Source organism: Budorcas taxicolor, chromosome 11 (assembly GCF_023091745.1).
Source record: "Budorcas taxicolor isolate Tak-1 chromosome 11, Takin1.1, whole genome shotgun sequence".
Classification (NCBI taxonomy): Eukaryota; Metazoa; Chordata; class Mammalia; order Artiodactyla; family Bovidae; genus Budorcas; species Budorcas taxicolor.
This window is the reverse complement of record NC_068920.1, coordinates 16,263,819-16,283,495: the sequence shown is the minus strand read 5'-3', so window position 1 is coordinate 16,283,495 and position 19,677 is coordinate 16,263,819. Positions and strand designations below refer to the sequence as shown.

At 44.1% G+C, this 19,677-nt stretch overlaps 1 protein-coding gene across 1 annotated transcript in view; it reads right to left on the bottom strand.

The window, feature by feature from the left end:
• HIVEP1 (HIVEP zinc finger 1) overlaps positions 1-18,470 on the bottom strand; it is a 129,332-nt gene extending 110,862 nt beyond the window's left edge. The window contains exon 1 of the mRNA XM_052648826.1: positions 18,339-18,470. Within this exon, the coding sequence (XP_052504786.1) occupies positions 18,339-18,378 (40 nt within the window). The 5' untranslated portion in view covers positions 18,379-18,470. The remainder of the gene's footprint in view (positions 1-18,338) is intronic.
• Between the last annotated feature and the right edge of the window lie 1,207 nt (positions 18,471-19,677).

Genomic DNA, 19,677 nt, shown 5'->3' with positions numbered 1-19,677 from the left:
ATGAGATGGCTGGATGGCATCACTGACTCAATGGACACGAGTCTGAGTGAACTCCAGGAGTTGGTGATGGACAGGGAGGCCTGGCGTGCTGCGATTCATGGGTTCGCAAAGAGTTGGACACAACTGAGCAACTCAACTGAACTGAACTGATATATATATATATATAACTTCCCTGGTGGCTCAGATGGTAAAGCATCTGCCTACAATGCAGGAGAGCCAGGTTCAATCCCTGGGTCAGGAAGATCCCCTGGAGAAGGAAATGGCAACCCACTCCAGTACTCTTGCCTGGAAAATCCCAGTCCACATGGTCACAAAGAGTCAGACACGACTGAGCAACTTCATTTTCACTTTCATATATATATATACTTTATATATGAACTCATTTATTACAAAGTGACTGTAAAAAGTTTCAGAGCCACTTATAAACCCATAAAATTTAGATTTTAGAAAGAAATCACTATGAAACACCTGGGAACATGTGGATATCTGGAAAGAGCATTCAACCAAAAGGCACTCAGAGAAAAAAAAAATGTTAGACACTTCAATTACCATATAAATACCAAAAACTATTCAATAAAAAGAAAACTTAAGCAGCAAAAGCTAAGTAAAACAAGAAGCAGATAAACTGATAAAGAAAAACTTAACTCAAACTACACTCCCAACCACTAACATATACTGGATGCCTGTTAACGTACCACACCACTTGAGGCTATACGTGTGTATCTTGCTGTTGCTGTCTAGTTGCTAAGTCGTGTCTAACTCTTGTGTATATCAATGTGTATATACCCAGGTGGCTCAGTGATGAAGAATCTGCCTGCCAGGGCAAGAGACACAAGAGACTGGAGTTCGATCCCTGGGTCAGGAAGATCCCCTGGAGGAGGAAATGGCAACCCACTCCACTATTCTTGCCTAGAGAATCACATGGGCAGAGGAGCCTAGTGGTCTACAATCCACGGGGCCACAAGAGTTGGATGCAGCTGAGGGACTAAGCACACACACGTGCTGTGTACCAGATCTTCTATCTGTGTTATATTTAATCTTCACAATAACTCATCAGGTAGGTACTGCTGTCCACAACTTAGGGTGAGGAAACACAGGCTCAGAGAGAGTAAATAACATTCTGTAAGTCATGGACCTTGTAAGCTGCAGACTCAGGATTCAATCCAATTTCACAGTCCCAAACTCGAAAGCCCTTGCTTTTCTTCCCCAGCTAAACCACATCTTCAGTGATAGAAGCTTCGATATAAAGTTATCAGTGGGCTAATATTTATATAAGTAGTACAGATAGCATCCTAAAAACACGATGGTCTCCCTTTTTTCTATCTTTTAATGTATGGCAAAAACCATGACAACATGGTAAAGTAATTAGCCTCCAATTAAAATAAATAAATAATTTAAAAAAAAAAAAGAGCAGCCAGATTTTCAGCCAACCAGATGGGTCTCGACAAGCAGTCAAGTGGAAGCCGGTTAAAACACACTGTGGGACTTGACAGTCACGTGGCAGAGCCTGATGCGGGGTGGGGGAGTGGGTGGGTATTTAGAGCGTAGTCCACGAAAACGCAGCAAGGGCAAAACTAGGAGGTCGATACATCCTCTCCCTACACACACCTTTTAAAATGAGACAGAACAACCAGCTCAGCCCTCCGCAGGTCAATGAAAGCAGGACAGAACCAGAAGTGCGTCTCTGTGAAAAGCACTGAACTTCAGGTAGGACGGGCACGGCGCAAGCCCATGGCTGCTTCGCTCCGGGGCTGTCTCCACACCCCTGTCCTCAGCTCCGGTCAGTGCAACAGGTCAGGGGATGGGGGTCGGCGGAGAAGACCACGAGCTTCACTGCCAGGCCAGGCCAGGCCAGGCTCACTAGATTCGGGGCACCGTCAGCGAAGGGGGGCCATGCCATCGGCAAGAGAACACAAGGGCCTGAGGCTCTGCCAGCCTGCGGCTGAGGTCAAGGCGGGTCAAGCAAGAGACCCTCAGATTAGCCAGGATTTCACAGGGAGCTCTGGGAAGTGAGATGACTCTCCACCGGCATCCCCGGCCGACTAGTGACCCTGCGCACACATCACAGATGCCGGAATGGACACATCTCGCCCCGCCCCACATCCCCTCCTGGCACCGACGCCCACAGAGATGCCAGGGAGGCCGGCTGGAAGTAGAAGCCAGGAAAGACGGGACAGCTGCCTGGAATCTGAAGGGGCTCCCCAGCTCACACGTGGGCCCATCAGCAGAGAGCAAAAGCTTTCCCAACTCCCCATCAACGTCTGAGGAGTCTTTGGCTGAACACAGAACTATGCTGCTGCGAGGGTGACCTCTGGGAAAAGCTAGGCTTTAAAGTAACAACAAGAAAAGAAACAAAAGAACAAGCTGAACAAGAGACACCAGCCGCTGCGCAATATGGGAGAGACAGCCTTCACAGATTGATTTCAGGCAAGTTACTAAACAAACAACTACAGAAATAACGGTTGAGCAGACAAGAGTCAGAGTCGAGTGTTGCTAGAACCCATTGTTTGAAGTGTAAGATATTCAACAAAAAGCTTGGAGACATGAAAAGAAGCAAGAAAGCGAGACCCATACTCGGGGGGCGGGAATCAAGCAGTCATTAAAACCTATCTCCAGTGTCCCCAAATGTTGGATTTCAACGGTCAAGGCTTCAGAGTAGCTAGCTATCATATGAACATGCTTCCCTGGTGGCTCAGACGACAAAGATCTGTCTGCAGTGCAGGAGACCTGGGTTCAGTGCCTGGGTCGGGAAGATCCCCTGGAAAAGGGCATGGCAACCCACTCCAGTATTCTTGCCTGCAGAGTCCCACGGACACAGAAGCCTGGCGGGCCACAGTCCATGGGGCTGCAAAGAGCTGGACATGACTGAGCAACTAATACACACACACAGACACTCAAAGAACTGAAGGAAATCCTGCTTAAAGAATTAAAACATGGTAAGTCAACAGAGAACCTCAAAAAAGAGATATAAAGGGTCTAAGAAAGAGCCAACTGGAAACTCTGACTTTGAAAAGTACAATAAATGAAATGCAAAGTTTACTAGAGGGGTTCAGCCACAAATTTGAGCTGACACAAGAAAATAGCAGTTCAGTTGATGGCAGCTCAAAGGACATTAACTAGTCTGAAGAAAACAGAAAAAGTGATCAAAGAAAAATACACAGAGCTTCAGAGGCCTGTGAAACATTAAGCTTCCCAACGTATCTGTAATGGGAGAAGAGAAAAGGATGGAAAAACATTTGAAGAAATAATGTCCTACAACCTCCCAAATTTGATTAAAAATTGTTTTAAAAAGCGCTCATCTTCACATCCAAGAAGTTTAACAAAACTTCAAATAGGGTAAAGACAAAGAAACCCACACCTAAACACACAGTACTCAAGCTGCTGAAAGCCAAAAACAAAGAGCTAAACTCGAAATCAGCAAGCAAAAAGTAATCTATCAGGCAGAGAAAACCAACACGATCAACACCTGATTTCTCATCATGAACAAGGGAGGATCAAAGGCCATGGGATATCTAGAGTGCTGGGGGAGGGGAGCTTACCAGCCAAGAATTCTATAGCCAGAAAACCACCCTTCGAAACTGCAGGAGAAAAAAAAGGCATCCCATGACTTTTTGAAAAGACAAAGTTATTGCTAGAAGATCTGCCTTACAAAAATGCTGTATGAAGTCCTTCAGGTTGAATGGAAATGACATGGACAATAACTCAAATCCACAAGAAGAAATGGAGACGGCCAGAAGGGGTAAATGTAAGACTCCATTAATATTTTTCTTATTTCTTAAACTCTATCTTTTCTCGTTCCTTCCCTCAAATTCGTAAAAATACAGAAGACTGTACAAAGCCATAATTTAACACTGTAAAGCTGTGTTTGTAACATACAAGGATCACACATTTATGACAGTGAGAGCACAAAGGGAAAGAGCGAAAAGCCAAAACAAGGTCACCAGTGTTCGGTTAGCTTGATTCTCAAGTAGATGATGATACATTAGGATGCATACTGTAATCTCTAAAATAACCAAGTGACTAAAAGAAATGACTCCAAATGACAGTAACAACAAGAAAAGCAGCAGAGAAATAAAAACTGTACACTAAAAAATATTTAACACAAAAGACTGTGACATAGAGAAAAGCAAGATTATGAGACAAACAGGAAAACAAGTAACAAAATGGAAGATGTAAGTCCATCAATAACAATAATTACATTGATGTAAACGGAACAAACACCACACTCAGAAGACAAACTGTCAAGACTGGATAAAAACACAGTTCCAACAAGGTGCTGTCCACAAGAGACATATCTTAGGTTCAAAAAACCCAAAGTTTCAAAGGAAAAAGATGGAGAAAGATAATACTTTGCAAACAGCAACCCTAGGAGAGCTGGAATTGGAGATAATTGTATCAGGTAAGACATGTTAACAACCAACTTGACCTCAGTGACATTTAGAGAAACTCCAGCTAACTGTAGGTGTGGCATGACTGCTCACAGCAACATTATCCACAAAAGCCAAAAAATTAAAACCATCCAAACGCGTCTACTAACTGGTAAATGGGTAAATAAAATGGGATCTAGGCACACAACAGAATATTACTTGGCAATAAGAGGTAACAAAAAACTGATACATGCTACATGAAGATGAATTTCAAATGTATTATATGCTAACTGAAAGAAGCTAGATATAAAAGTCTATAAATTGTGTGATCCTCATATTATTAATAAAGGTCCAGAAAACGCAAACATACAGAGCCAGAAAGCAGACCAGGGCCTGGCTGCCTGGGGCCAGGAATGGGAGTGAGGATTTACAAACAATCAGGGAAGTGTGGAGGGTGCGATGGACACGTCCTGAAACTGGACTGTGGTCAAGGCTGCAGAACTCTACAGAAGCACTGAACGCCACTGGACTAGACAGTGCACAGGGGGTGAGTTTTTCTGCACGTAAATTGTATCTTTGCAAATCCGTAAACTTATGTATTGTACTGTGGTTTGACAGAGCAATATAAACTACTGTCTGGAGACTGACAAGGGCACTCTTTCCATGAAAGGGCATCACATACAAACTCAGTGCAAACTCCGGCTGGTCCAAGATGTTAGTTGAATGCTAGGTGTGTAACTCATCACTCATGTGGCATTAATTTCATCAAAACACAGCAAAGCAACTTAAACTCTCAACATATAAGAGGCCAAATGATGCCTTTAACCCTTGTCACACAGTCACACATCTGCTTATGCGTGTTAATTGACTATCACTTACATGTTCACTCATCAGATGTTTGCACAAGCTGGCTGAACTTGCATGTGTAAGCCATTATGGTCTTTCAACATCTTCAACTATAAATTTCCTGGAAGACAGGGGCAGCGCTGTTGAACTCCTCAGTGTGTCCCACACATCATAGCAGGGCCTTCAGAACTCCAAACAGAGGCTTCTGGGTCAGTTCATGACCCTACAGGCTCCTCCCTTTACCATGAGAGGCAGCAAGTTAACAGTTCCTGATTCTCAGACCATTTGTGGGTCACGTGCTAACATCAACCTGTACAGAAGTAGCGGCTAAGATTCCAGTGTGTCCGTGGAGAATTGATGGTGCTTTCAAAAGCATTCTTAAATCACTCAGATATTATGAACTCAATTGAGCCTCTCCTTAGGACAGAATATTTCATCTTAAGCAAAATAATATTTAAAATGGATAACCAACAAGGACTTACTGTGTAGCAAAGGGAACTCTGCTCAATGTGGCAGCTTGGATGGGAGGGGAGTCTGGTGGAGAATGGATACACATATATGTAGGACTGAGTCCCTTCCCTGTTCTCCTGAAACTATCACAACATTGTTAATCGGCTATGGCAACCCCCTCCAGTACTCTTGCCTGGAAAATCCCACAGACAGAGAAGACTGGCGGGCTATAGTCCACGGGGTTGCAAACAGCTGGACATGACTGAGCACCTAAGCATAGCACCCCAATACAAAATAAAAAGTTTAAAAGTAAAACAAACTTAAGGAAAATAAAGCAAAATAAAAATGGATCACAGAAATATCATTTCCTCTACTCTTATCCCACTATCCCAAACCACCAAAGTGCTCAGAGATGAAAGGAAGTGTTGCAGGGAATACTGCGAATTCAGGCACACCAGGTACTGAATCACATTCTCAGACACCTAAGCACAAAGTGTTAATACCTCACGCGTGAGTACCATCCTCACTCAGACGACCTGCCCATCCCCAGGCCCACTCACAGGCAGCGGGACTGCCTTTTGGAGCCCATTTTTCAGAAGGCCCTCCGCTCAGAGATGGCTCTGCTTCCCTGCAGAACAATCCTGCAAAGAAAATGCACACCGCTGGAAATCACCGCCTCCAGCATCTTCTCCTACTGTGAGTTAAATACAGAGGCGACTGATGGGAACAATCCAACCCGGAAAACAACAGGGCTCTACCTGATGAGCAGCTGACTCCTCTCTGACCACCCGGGCCTTCTGGGTGGGACCCAAGATCCTGGCATCAGAACATCAAAGACAACTGAATTTTCCCGGCAAGACCAACTCAACCTCTAAGGCCGTCCCTTCGGCTCAGAACCACAAGCAGAGGGGCCCTTCCCAAGAAAGCCTGAAGGGGAGCCCCTGACAGGTTCAGGCAGCAGCTCTGAGTCCCCGTGACCCATGCCTATGGCCATCCTCCACAGAAAGAGGGGCACTCCCACTTACTCCCAAACAGAAGTGGGCTGATAAATCACCTACTTCTCTACTTCCTGCATGGGGGTCAGCAAACGTTTCCTCTAAGTGTTAGACGCTGCCCAGATGGCTCAGCAGTCAAGAATCCTCCTGCCATGTAGAACAGGGGTTCCATCCCTGGACAGGGAGGACCCCATGGAGAAGGAAATGGCAACCCACTCCAGTATTCTTGCCTAGAGAATCCCATGGACAGAGGAGACTGGTGGGCTATAATCCATGGGGACACAGAGTCAGACGCGACGGAGCGACTAGACAAAAACAAAGCGTTAGATGGCAAATGTTCCAGACCTTGTGACTCCTCGCTTCGGCTGCGGTGGCAAGTAAAGCAGTCCGATGACAAGGGAATGAATGGACGTGGCTCGTTTCCAACGACAGGACGTTCACAAAAACAGGTGGAAGGCTGGATCGGACCACTGGACTGCAGCCTGCTGACCCCTGCCTAGAATTGCAGCTATTTAAAGCTAAAAAGGAAATTACAGGTTGACAGTGCCCTGTCCCCAACCCCTGCCTACTCCTATGTGGTGTTGTCAATGAAGACACGAAATTTATTTGCTCGAGGTCACATACTAGCTTATGCTGGCTTGTCCATATGCATGAAGAGAATTTTCTAAAGTAAAAGAGAGAGAGAATGAGAGATGAAGAGGAAGGGAGAGTGGGAGACAGACACTCCTTTTCACCCATTGTCCTATTTCCTGGATATCGACAAATCGTATGGGACTCAGGTGGTATTCTGGGTTTTAATATACTTTTTGGGAGCAGGTTTAGGTTCACAGCAAAATGAAGCAGAATGTGCATGGATCTCCCCTCCCTCCACACAAGCCCAGCCTCCCCCACCATCGCCACAGTCCACCGGAGTGGTGCATCTGTTATAAACAATGAAATACACATCATTAGCATCCAGAGCACACAGTTTACTTGAAGGCTCACTCCTGGCACACATGCCATGGGTCTGGACATGTATCCATCACTACAGCATCATACACAAGAGTTTCACTGCTCTCAAGATCCTCTGTGGGGAGGCTGTTATTTCATTTCAAAATGTTATAAGACAGTCCAAAGCCTCTGACATCTCTTCTGTAAATACTCAACTTAGTATAAGAGGACGCAACTTGGTTAATTTTATAACTATCATGAATAGGCACTATATATATCAAATCACCAGGGTTTCCCTGGTGGCTCAGATGGTAAAGAATCCACCTGCAACAAGGGAGACCTGGGTTCAATCCCTGGGTTGGGAAGATCCCCTCACAAGGGCATAGCAACCAACTCCAGTATTCTTGCCTGGAGAATCCCCATGGACAGAGGACCCTGGTGGGCTGAGCGACTAAACACACACGTATCATATCTAAACAGGTTCCTTTCTTCTTCTTCAGTAAAGTTTCAAGTTCACTGAGAAATCCACTCTAACCACCAAACTAGATTAACAACCACGTCTGTAATGATTTCCCCCATCCCTTCTTCTGCGGAAGTCTCAAAACAACTTATTTTCTATCGATCTATCCTTCTTTCCTTTAAAATGCATCTCAAAACTCTACCTCCTTCAGGTTTTAAAGGAGAACAAAGTTAAACTTCTTCAATAAGTGTTTTCTGATTTTTATCCCACTCTGAGGATTCCACACTGCATGTACCATATTCACCTGAAATTATATACATGTTGCTTTGCATTGCCCTGAGAGCTTTTTCATGTGTTTTGGGTCATATGAAAAACTCTTAGGAGATTTGTTGTTCACTGCTAAAATGAAAGACTAATAAAACCTCCTAACTCTGATCTCTTATCACTAAAAGTAGTTCTTCACTTGACCTTTACCTACATCTGCAATTTGGACATAGGCCCACATATATCTAGAATAGTATATCTTTTTCTATATGCTTCTGTACCTACTGCACAAGGAAAAATTATTAACTGTTTTATTTTACGTAGAATATTGTCATTACTTTTCCCCAAAACAGCTTCTAAGCCTTTGTGTCCAAAATTTCAACCTTTATGTGGAGACGCCCACCTAAATACTGCTACTCTCCATCTTAAGCAAGACATCTTTACTTTCAACTACATCTTACTAAGCAAATCACGCAAGCAAACGTCTCTGATGGAACAACTGTTCCTTCTCTCTTGAAGAGCTTGGAAATTCCCCTGACTGTTTGCAATAGCCAATCCAACGTGGACTGTGGTCTACGTACACAACTCTGAAACGGATTTCCAACAATTAAAGTCTTAGAGCGGGGAGAGGTCTTTCTCACCTCGTGAGTCACCTCACTTTTATGTGCTATGCTTGACAAGTTTTATTTTGTAACTGGCCATTGTGCCGCTGCACTCAGTCATGTCCGGCTCTTTGAGGCTCCACAGACAGAAGTCCGCAGGCTCTCCAGGCAAGTATAGTGGAGTGGGTTGCCATTTCCTCCTCCAGGGACTGAACCCAGCTCTCTTGTGTCTCCTGCATTGGCAGATGGATTCTTTACCACCGAGCCACCTGGGAAGCCCCTTATTTTGTAACCGGGGTGAACAGCATTTCCCAACTCTTGCTCTCATCTGGGGAGTCCTTTCTACTCTCAACATGAACAAGCAGAAGCGTGACATGCATGTGTGGGTGCTTACTTGCTAATTCGTGTCCGACTCTTTTGCAACCCCATGGGCTGCAGCCCGCCAGGCTCCTCTGTCCGTGGGATTCTCCAGGCAAGAATACTGGAGTGGGTTGCCATGCCCTCCTCTGGGGTATCTTCCTGACCCAGGAATCAAACCCACATCCCCTGCATTTCCTGCACTGACAAGCAGGTTCTTTACCCACCAAGCCACCTAGGAAGCCCTATATGGATGACAGTTACGAGCACATTAAACTCCTGGCTATGGGACCCTGGGCCACCCACAACTTCTCTGTACCTCATTCCCACATCCATAAAATGGGGGTAGTAACAGCAGCCATCTCCCATGATAATAAGGATCAAAGGAACAAACATGTAAAAATTACTTTGACTAGAGCCAAGTACACAGACCTGTGGGCAGGCTAGCTCTTCTCATCATAAAAGTGACACACAACCTCCCTCTTGCTACTGGCCCACAACGAACTGTAACTAAGGGAATCAGTATAGTTAAGAAAAAAAATTTAAAGACCACTCCAAAAATATCGTCTCAAACAAGACATTAAATAGCTACTGGAGATCAATTCACTTCAACTTCTCTGCCCAACTTTCTCATCTGTAAAATGAGGAAGATGAACCAAGTATCTAAGGTTCGTCCTCTCCAAGCTGTAAAATTTAGGAATTCTCTTGGAAAGGCATATGAGAAACGAGGGATGGGAAAGAGAGCTCCCTGACACTGTTTACCCACCTTCCAAGTCCCTGTGTAGCAGCTCAGATCATTTTTGTTGATTTTTAAACTATCAAACACTACCCCGTATGTTTGATCATCTCCTATGTGGATATGGGAATATTAAATGGCTATATGCTGATTATATCTTTTTCTTCACTGGAGAATCTGAAAGACTGGGAAGATAAGCACATATAACTAAGCACACATATAAATATGCACATTTCAAAATATAAAACAATAAATACACTTGAGCAAACTCATACTCTAATCACATAGGCACCTGAGTACCATAAAAATCAACTTTTGTATCAATTAAGTAGGTGTAACTCTTGGACTACTGTAGTTCCATCTTGTATTCTGTGACTGCTATTCCAGTTAATTACACAGCAGCCAACTCTTTTGTGATCATTACATACTTTCTAAATGCTTTTGCAAGGCAGCACAGCCTGAAGAATATTCTAGAACAAAAGTTGTTCTAGAAAATATCTAAGAACCTTCTGAAAAGTCTTCCTTCTAAAGTTATTTCTTTTTTAAAGGTCAAAGTTAATATAATATTGCACCAAGTATAAACTTTAAGCTTAATGGTCAGAAAGAACTTCCTTCTTGAATAATGATTTGAGTACTGGGAAGAAAGGACTCCATTTGGTGATAAGCTGCAGTGCTATGGTGAACAACGGCTAACAGTATTACAGACACCCAGTGCTTCGTAAGAAGAGCTTCATATCATTTGTCATTGGAACATTATTAATATTCTATAGTTTTTCCAGTAGTCATGTATGGATGTGAGAGCTGGACTATAAAGAAAAGTGAGTGCCGAAGAACTGATGCTTTTGAACTGTGGTGTTGGAGAAGACTCTTGAGAGTCCCTTGGACTGCAAGGAGATCCAACCAGTCCATCTTAAAGGAAACTAGTCCTGAATATTCACTGGAAGGATGCTGAAGCTGAAACTCCAATATTTTGGCCACCTGATGAGAAGAACTGACTCACTGGAAAAAGACCCTGATGCTGCAAAAGACTTAAGGCAGGAGGAGAAGGGGACGACAGAGGATGAGATCGTTGGATGGCATCACCAACTCGATGGACATGAGTTTGAGCAAGCTCCAGGAGTTGGTGATGAACAGGGAAGCCTGGCGTGCTGCAGTCCATGGGGTCGGAAAGAGTCGGACACAACTAAGCAACTGAACTGAACTGAATATTCAGAAAATACCGCTTGAATGTTTTAAAAGAACTAACTATATAAATGAAAAAATAAGGTGCTTAATTTATTTATAAAATATTTTTTTCAGATCACATAAGAATCAACTTTAGCCCAGACTCACTTAAATTACACTGCATTCTAAAATGTGTGGCTTTAACATCTATGTATAGGACGAAGGGTTTTAAGCATATTATGTATTTTTCTGTTCTATGGTAAGATAAAATTATTCCTCATCAGAACATATTTTCTGCAACGATGTTCTAAAATAAAGTCATTACTCTGATTAATCACATTATTACATTTTGTATTTGCTTTTAAAAAGAGAAAAGCATTTGCTTAATGTTAATAAGCATTCAAAAAGCATCAGATAAGCTCTCAACATGAGCTGAAAAATAATTATCTGAAATAAAGAAAACTAAGTGGCTTGCTATATTCAGTCTACTCTTCTATTTTTATCCTCATCAAACTAAATAATATCAGCTGCTTACATGAAAGTTCCTAATAAGTGCAACTGCTTTCTCACCTTTCTCATCAAAACTATATTTTGTTATATATTTCCTTTCTAGCTACAGTCACATACAGAATTTATTTTTACAAGCCAAGGGACGGTTTGCCCTACAAAACTTCTAACTTCTCTAATCTTGAGGCTGTCGGCACAGAAGTGCTGACCTAACATTCAAATGTAAAAAAAAACACACAAGCAGCTGGAATTACATCTGAAAAATGATCAAAATTCAGCCTATTCTATAGATAAAGCTCAATCAAATAATCCCTACATAACAAGACAACGTAAGATTTTATTCGCAGTCAGATTCTAGAAATCACTAGAGTGGGCTCCTATCAACACACTGATAGGAATGCAAACAGTCACCTGATGAGCTTACACCTGGGGTCCCAGCTGGCTTCTGCGCTCTCCCACAAGAGGAGCCAGGGAGCACAGAGATGGGACCACGTCTACCAGATGTACTCAGTAGATGGATCTGGTCATGAAGAACCAGAGCATGTCACTGCTCTCCCACGTGACGGCGACGTCATTTTTAACAACAGTGTGATGATAATAAAACAGAAGACCTCACCATCAGTGGCCTGAGAACTACATGCAGATAGAATAACCAGTTGCACTCCACTCAGCGCTGTCAAGACAGGAGCTGAGGTTTGAATGAGTTCAGCGGCAGCACAGCGGCTGAGAATTTTCCTCCCCGAATGACTGTCTGCCCTGACCTCTCTCTTCCAGATCTCAAGCCCTGAGGGGTCAGGACGAGAAGGAGGCATACCGGTGATCCAAGGTGAGCACAGATGCAGCCTCCTTTGTGCAGTTTTCAAAATGCAGGTAGAGCCTTCACACAGGTATCCCCTGGTGTTCTGTGTGTAACTCAAGAGTCGGACATAAACCAGGTTTTCACCGAAAGTAACACACAGGTCTCTGGACTAGGTGTCTATCCAGTGTCAGGCATTGTCCCAAATGCTTACACATCATCGAATCTTCACATGCATTATCTCTGTTTTACAGACAGAGGAAACCAACACTCCCAGCTTGCCCAAGGCCAGCCGACTGGTCCATGATAGCATAAAGCCAAATTCTTCACCATTATATTAACTAAAAGTACTAAGGGGATGAACACTAGAAATCCTATGGCAAAATTTCACATGAAACAGAAGTTAGTAATAACTACCTGCTTCATCTGTTTGGAGCACTTCAAAATTCATATTAGAGCAGGTTTCTTAATCAGAGGCTACCAAATATAAGAAGCATTTGCTACTTAAGGTCAAAAACATAAACAAATTTCATGAGTACAAACCCGCAGTTTGCTAAAAAGCTAACATGAATGCGATTTTGCTGAGCACAGAAGACTAAACCAGTCTCTTCTGACACATGATTCACCCAGCTAAGACGGCAGGTCTACAGAATTACTAGTAATAAATCTTTACTGAGTTTGGTACGATATTGCTTCTGCGGTTTATGTTTTGATTTTGCCGGGAAGCATGCTCAATCTTAGCTCCCTGACCAGGGATCAAACCCACATCCCCTGCGTTGGAAGGCAAAGTCTTCACCACTGGACTGCCAGTGAAGTCCCTGCAAAGTAATTAGGATGGAATAACAAAGTCCAACAAGGCACCTGTAGACACAAGCAATAGAAACCCACTGTATCCTGGGGATATGGGTGGCGGGGGGAGAGGAGGAAAAGCGGAGGAAATTTGAAGAAGTGAACTCTTCAGCGGACACACCTCCCACACAGAGTAAGGAAACAGTGGAAGCAGAAGGGGATGGACACTGTCCAGAGAGATGGGCCACATGGAAATGCTGGGAAATGCTCCCTTTGCGTGCTGAGCTCCGGAGATGGCGAATGGCCGGCCGTCAGACACACAGGAGAACGAGGCCAGGGCGAGGCGGGTGTGTCCCAGCTAAGTTTGGGGCTTTGGACCTCATCTTCCAAGGCGATGGGCATCCACAGACCCCACGTGTGGGTCTCAGCCATGCTCTGATCACCCTCCTAAGTGTTCCTTCTCACCTTATGATACAGCTGGAGCTCAGAGCAGGAGAAAAAAAAAAGCCCTCGTCTTCTGCAGTGGGTTCAGAGCCAAATGCAGTCAACCAATAAAAATGAAAAACAGCCCCACCAAACTCTCAAAATATGTTTTGCAAAGGTTAATACTTAGTATTTTCCACACTGATTTCCAATCTTCAAGCCAATGAGCCTTTGAAACCCTGGGCCCAAATACAGCTAAAAAGGTTAACACCTATTTTCTTTTTCTTTTTTTTTCCCCCTAAAGCTTTGAAACTTTCACAGTGGTGATTGGCAGAGCACAAAAACAGCTCTTTATCTAAACAGGACAGATGGAACCCCTGCAAGTCCCCAGTTCCTCCATTCCACGTTACCCAGGGGTCCCAGTAAAGACCCAGGAAGGCGTTGATTGGTAGGGAAGGAGTGCTGGGGAGGGAAGAACGGTCACGGTCACATTCATCAGGACCCGACGGGAGCTGGCCTTGGAGTCTCCCACTTGGCAGCCAGGAGCCCTTCGCCTGGGACAACACATAAAGCCTTTCTTCCAAACACCAAGCCCACCTTTAAGGTTCTATGTTCCCCCCTCCCCCCTACACACACACACCATGCAGGCAGGCATTAAAGACAAAGGTCCTGCCTGGTTGACATGGCCCAAGAAGAGACCAGAACTCAGCCACCCCCACTCTCACACTCGACAGGTCACCATCAGATAGAGAACTCTGTCTTCGTTACGCCCCAAACTCACTTCCCACCCTTAACATACCAGCTCTTCTCCTGCTCTTTACACTGAAGAACAGAGAGATGCAAACGCCATCTCCTTAGGGGAGCACAGCCTGTGCCTGACTTGCGTGTCCACCAAGTCGCTCAGTTGTGTCTGACTCTGGGCGACCCCATGAACTGCAGACCGCCAGGCTCCTCTGTCCATGGGATTCTCCAAGAACACTGGAGTGGGCTGCCATGCTCTCCTCCAGGGGACCTTCCCCACCCAGGGATCGAACCCTTGTCTCTTGTGTCTCCTGCACTGGCAGGAGGGTTCTTTACCACTACCACCACCAGGAAAGCCTGTGCATAATTCAAATCCAGGCAAATCGTTTATGCTTCTCCATGACAGAGCCCTGTACACATTTCTTTATACATGGGTGACACCTCAATACACAAATACACTCTTCCACACACACACATACATGCTTGTTCCAAGGAAACTTCATATTCTAGAAAGTCGCATATATTTATCCTGTGACTCTGCATGTCTGTGGGACTATACCAACCCCAGCTGAAGGACCAACGATAAACCAAAGGAAAATTATATTTGAAAACTGCCGTGGAAGCACAATTAATATATGATTTCAGATTTAAGTATGAAGTTTTAATTACTGACTTAATGACCAGGCACAAGAAAAGTACTTCCCAGGCTATTTTCTGAAGGAGCCTCAAAAGAGGCGACGTGTTTCATGGAAACCCCTGAGAGGACACCACCCAGAGGATGAGTGATGAGCTGGTCTCTCCCCACGGCAGAGCTAACTTCACGAGACAGGGCTGCTGGAAGCTGAAGCAGTGGGTACAGGTAGAGTGATGCAAGCGTGGCACTTCAGATGTACCCCACAACTGAGATACGAAACACAGTCATCCCTCGGTATTTGCAGGGTCGTGGGTCTGGGCCCGGGCCCCTAGAAATACCACCCTCTGAGGATGCCCAAGTCCCATAAATAAAACGGCCTAGTAGAGTCAGCCCTCTGTACCCAGAGATTCCACACCTGAGGATTCACCCAACCCACGGCGGAGAAACATCCACACACACATGGACCCATGCAGTTCAAAACCTTGTTGTTCAAGGGTCAGCAAGAAATGCTGAAAAATTCACTTCAGTAGCTACTGTTCACTTGCTCACTTTAACCCCCAAACTGTGCCTGGGGACAGAGTCCTCACACACATTTTTAGAAGGAAAGCGGAAATTGTAAAGGCGGTCCTGCCTTTGTGCTATGCTTACTTGGGCTTCCCCAATGGGAACAGCCTGGCCCTCCTCCTCCTCAGGTAAATGAGCTGGCTGGCTCAAGCATCATGCCTTCCACGAAGCCCCCCTCCCCTGGGCCTGGCCAACCTGCCAGTCCACCCACATGGCTTTAGCAAAGTCACTTTCATCATCTGTGCTAATCCACTCTGATCTTTTCTTCAGTGGCTGAGAGATCGTAACGTTTTAGACTCTCACCCATGGGCCCGAACACAATTTATCACAAGCTCTTGCTGAGAACTTTAAAAATATCTTAGTTCCAGAAAACAAGCAGGTTTTCCTCTTAAAACTTTTCATTTTCCATCGTCTATGAACTTAGACACATTCCATGGATCTTCATAATCTGACTCCTCCCAGTTCTTCTACTCCAGCCTCCCCTCTCCCGCTTTTTCTGACGCTCATGGACGTAACTTAGACGAGCCTGGATCCCAAGCGGCTTCGCCAGCTCTTACCCCAGGAAGAAACGCACTCCCGCTGTCCTGACAGCTTCTTGGGTCACCTCTCAGCCTTAAGAACTCAGTTCAGAGGTTACCTTTCCTTCCCACCCTGCCCCTCTCCAAACCAGCCCCCAAGACTGGGCTGTAACATGACGCCCACGCTCTGAGGGAATCTCCGAAAGGCTGCTCTCTCCCCCCGACGTCCCCTCGCATGGCCTGCCTCTGACGATCAGCTCATCCCTGTGGCCTGGGACACAGGAGGACGTTCAACGAACACCTACTGAGCTGTACGTTCATTTGACACAAAAAGGAAAGGACTATGGCCTAAAAATCTGCATTTCTCCAGACAGCCAAGTTATCTAGGATATAATAAAGGACGTATTTTATGGCACGAATAGAGACACAGACGTAGAGAACCGACTTGTGGACCCAGCAGGGGAAGGAGAGTGTGGGATGAACTGAGAGTAACACTGGCATATATATGCTACGTATATACAACAGCCAGTGAGAAGCTGCTATGAAACACGGGGAGCTCAGCCTGGTGCTCTGCGAGACTGAGATGGGTGGGATGTGGGCGGGGCGGGAGGGAGGCTCAAGATGGGGCGATCTAAGCCTACTTATGACTGACGTTGTGGGGCAGAAACTAACACAACATTGCAAAGCAATTACCCTCCAAATTTTAAAAACAAGGATATATTTTAAATATGAAAAACAAGCATTTAGTGCTTATGACCTAATGAATGATACTTTCAAATCAATCATGCATTCATTCTTTCAACAAATGTGTGGCCTCCTTTTAGCTGCAAGGAGCTATGTTGGGCGGGGGGCCCCTGCCAGCCCCAAGGTTGCCTTCGAGCACACGGATCAATAGGAACAGGGCACCCTCTCTGGACAGATGAGTTATAAAAGCTAGGCTCAGGACTCCAAATGCCTGCCCCAGCTGGCTGTGAGCATGGAGGCTCTGCCTATAGAAGTAAATGAGACCAAGTCCTGACTTTGGGGGCGCTCAGATTCTAGTGCAAGAGACAGACAAATACACAGTCAGTCTGCAACATTTTCTATGTGACCCTAACATCTGACTCTGACATACAACACTCACTGTACTCCCTCTAAATCCTCACCTCATTGAACACTGGTGCTAGAATCATCAATTTGAACTCAGGCCAAGGCGTTCACCTGAGCCAGCAGGGACTTCTAGCCCACTTAGGCAAGCACTGCTTGCAGACTCAAGGAGGCCACATGACTGGCCACATTTTCAACTACCACCTTACAGGTACCAGCCGAATTACTTCACCAAGGAACATTCTTGATTAACTTGTCCAATTTAAGTCATTTCTTACCTTGCATGTGCTTGAGAATATTTTTTTCTGTAATAGTAAATATTTCAGAAGATACTTTACTCAGGTTGGAATTATTTGCTTTAACAGTTCTTTGCTTAAAACACTGCTATACTTTTATCTCCTAAGTTAAATATAAAAGATAATTACTGCTCCCAGTGGATAAAACACATTAGAACAATACAAATCTTTTAAAACAATAAGCTAAAATAGGCTGGCTTTCTTAATACTTAAGTACCTCTTCACAGTTAAAAGGAAATGCTCATTTTTATATGAAATGTATATATAATAAACATACACATATATATATGTTTTTTGACTGCTTCCCTATGGAAATACATTTGTGTGCCTATTTCCTGAGTTCTGCACATAATGGTCTGCGTTAATGCCAACTACGCCTCTCCACTTCTCAAGCTAATATAACACTGATACAAAAATAAATCTCAACACAAGTGTGCAGGCGGGGTGAAGAAAAGTAATTCAAGGTGATCCAGTGGGCAAAGAAGAGCTGACCATTTATTTCCGATTCCTCAATCCAAAAAGGTGCCTGTTGAGAGACAGTAAATCTCGGACTTTAATACCCACCCTAATGGTTGGGAAGGCATTGTAATTCTGTCGGATCCAATTAATTCATTTAACAAATATTTCTGAAGCATCTCCTGAGAGACAGGAATTGTGCATCGCAAGAGGAAGGGAACGAGGGAAAGAGAACAGGTGGAGCTGACCCACCATCAGGCACGATCACCATCTCACAAGCTGCCTTTGCTGCCAGCAAAGAGATACTTGATTAAAGACTTATTACAAACCCTCCTTCCCACTAATGCAGAGCCCTACCTCTTAGATTTCTGGGATGAATCTGTTTAGTTCGAGGCATCTTCCTTGATTCAGAGGCCCCCTTTTCTTCTTAGAAACTGTAGGAAGAGCAGGTCATGAAAAGGTAGCTCCATAAACCCAAGGTCCATCAATTAATCCATGTGCTAAAAAAGAAAAAAAAAGACATGTTTTACTATTTTTCACTACTTTCAAAGGAAAAAGACACTTTAGAAGTTATGGCATAATACAGCACTACTCTAAACTCAACAAAAGGTAACCGACCTGAAAGCCCCTGCAAAAGATGACTTACTTTTAATTAAACACAGTACATGTCATTTTGTCATTATCTGGGCTTCCCATTAAGAACACAGGGGAAAAAAAAAGATCACTGTACCTTTAACAAAAAAAAAGAGTGAAAAAATTCAGTGAACTGTGTTTTAAAGCAACATCACCAGGTTATAAAAAGGTTTAGCTGTATACAGTACATGCCTGCCCATTTATAAATTTCTTAGGGACAAGGACCATGTTTCATTCATTTTGTGTTACTGGGTTAATTCAGTAAATAAGTGCAGTTGCCACTGGGGCTGTTCCCCCACTATTGTGGTTTTCCATTCGAGGCTCCTGTTAGGACTGTTCTTTCTGCTTCCCCGTGTTGAGCCAGAATGTGTGACCAGCTCTGGCCAATAACCTGTGAGTGGAGAGACAGGCATCATTTTCAGGCTTTGCGTTTAGTTATCAAAGTAAGATCTCCCAGTGCTCTCTTCCTCCTCTGCCATAAGACAGGCACTGTTCTAGACAGCACATCTGACAACACGGAGATGAGCTCCTGCCAATGCAACACGATCATGGTGCATAAACATAAAAGAGATCTTTGCTGATTTAAGCACTGAGGTTTGGGAGTTATTTGTTACTGCAGCATAACCATGACCTGACTTACACATCTTAAAATGTGCAATTTCAAATATAATATGCCAAAACACTAATCCAAAACTATATCATCTCTTTCCCAGAAAGATTCCCAGGAGATACTCGAGGATCCTTGAGCTAAAATCTTAGTTTTAACTTTCTGCAATACAACTGATAAGCAAAGCCTGTGATGACAATGCTGAATGTGAAACTGTTTAATCGCTAAGCAATGACACAAGAATGGAACAGAAACGCTTTAAGACTTTTATAGCATCCAATACTGTAGGGAAAAAAAAAAGCAAATACTCATTGAGAATCTACTGTGTGCCTATGTACTTCCTACACATTACCTAAATTAACCCTAATGGTAACTGCTTAGGTAACTATCATTTATCCATTTTATAGATAAGAAAATTAAAAGAGAAAGAGGTAAAGGAACTGAGCCCATAGTCAG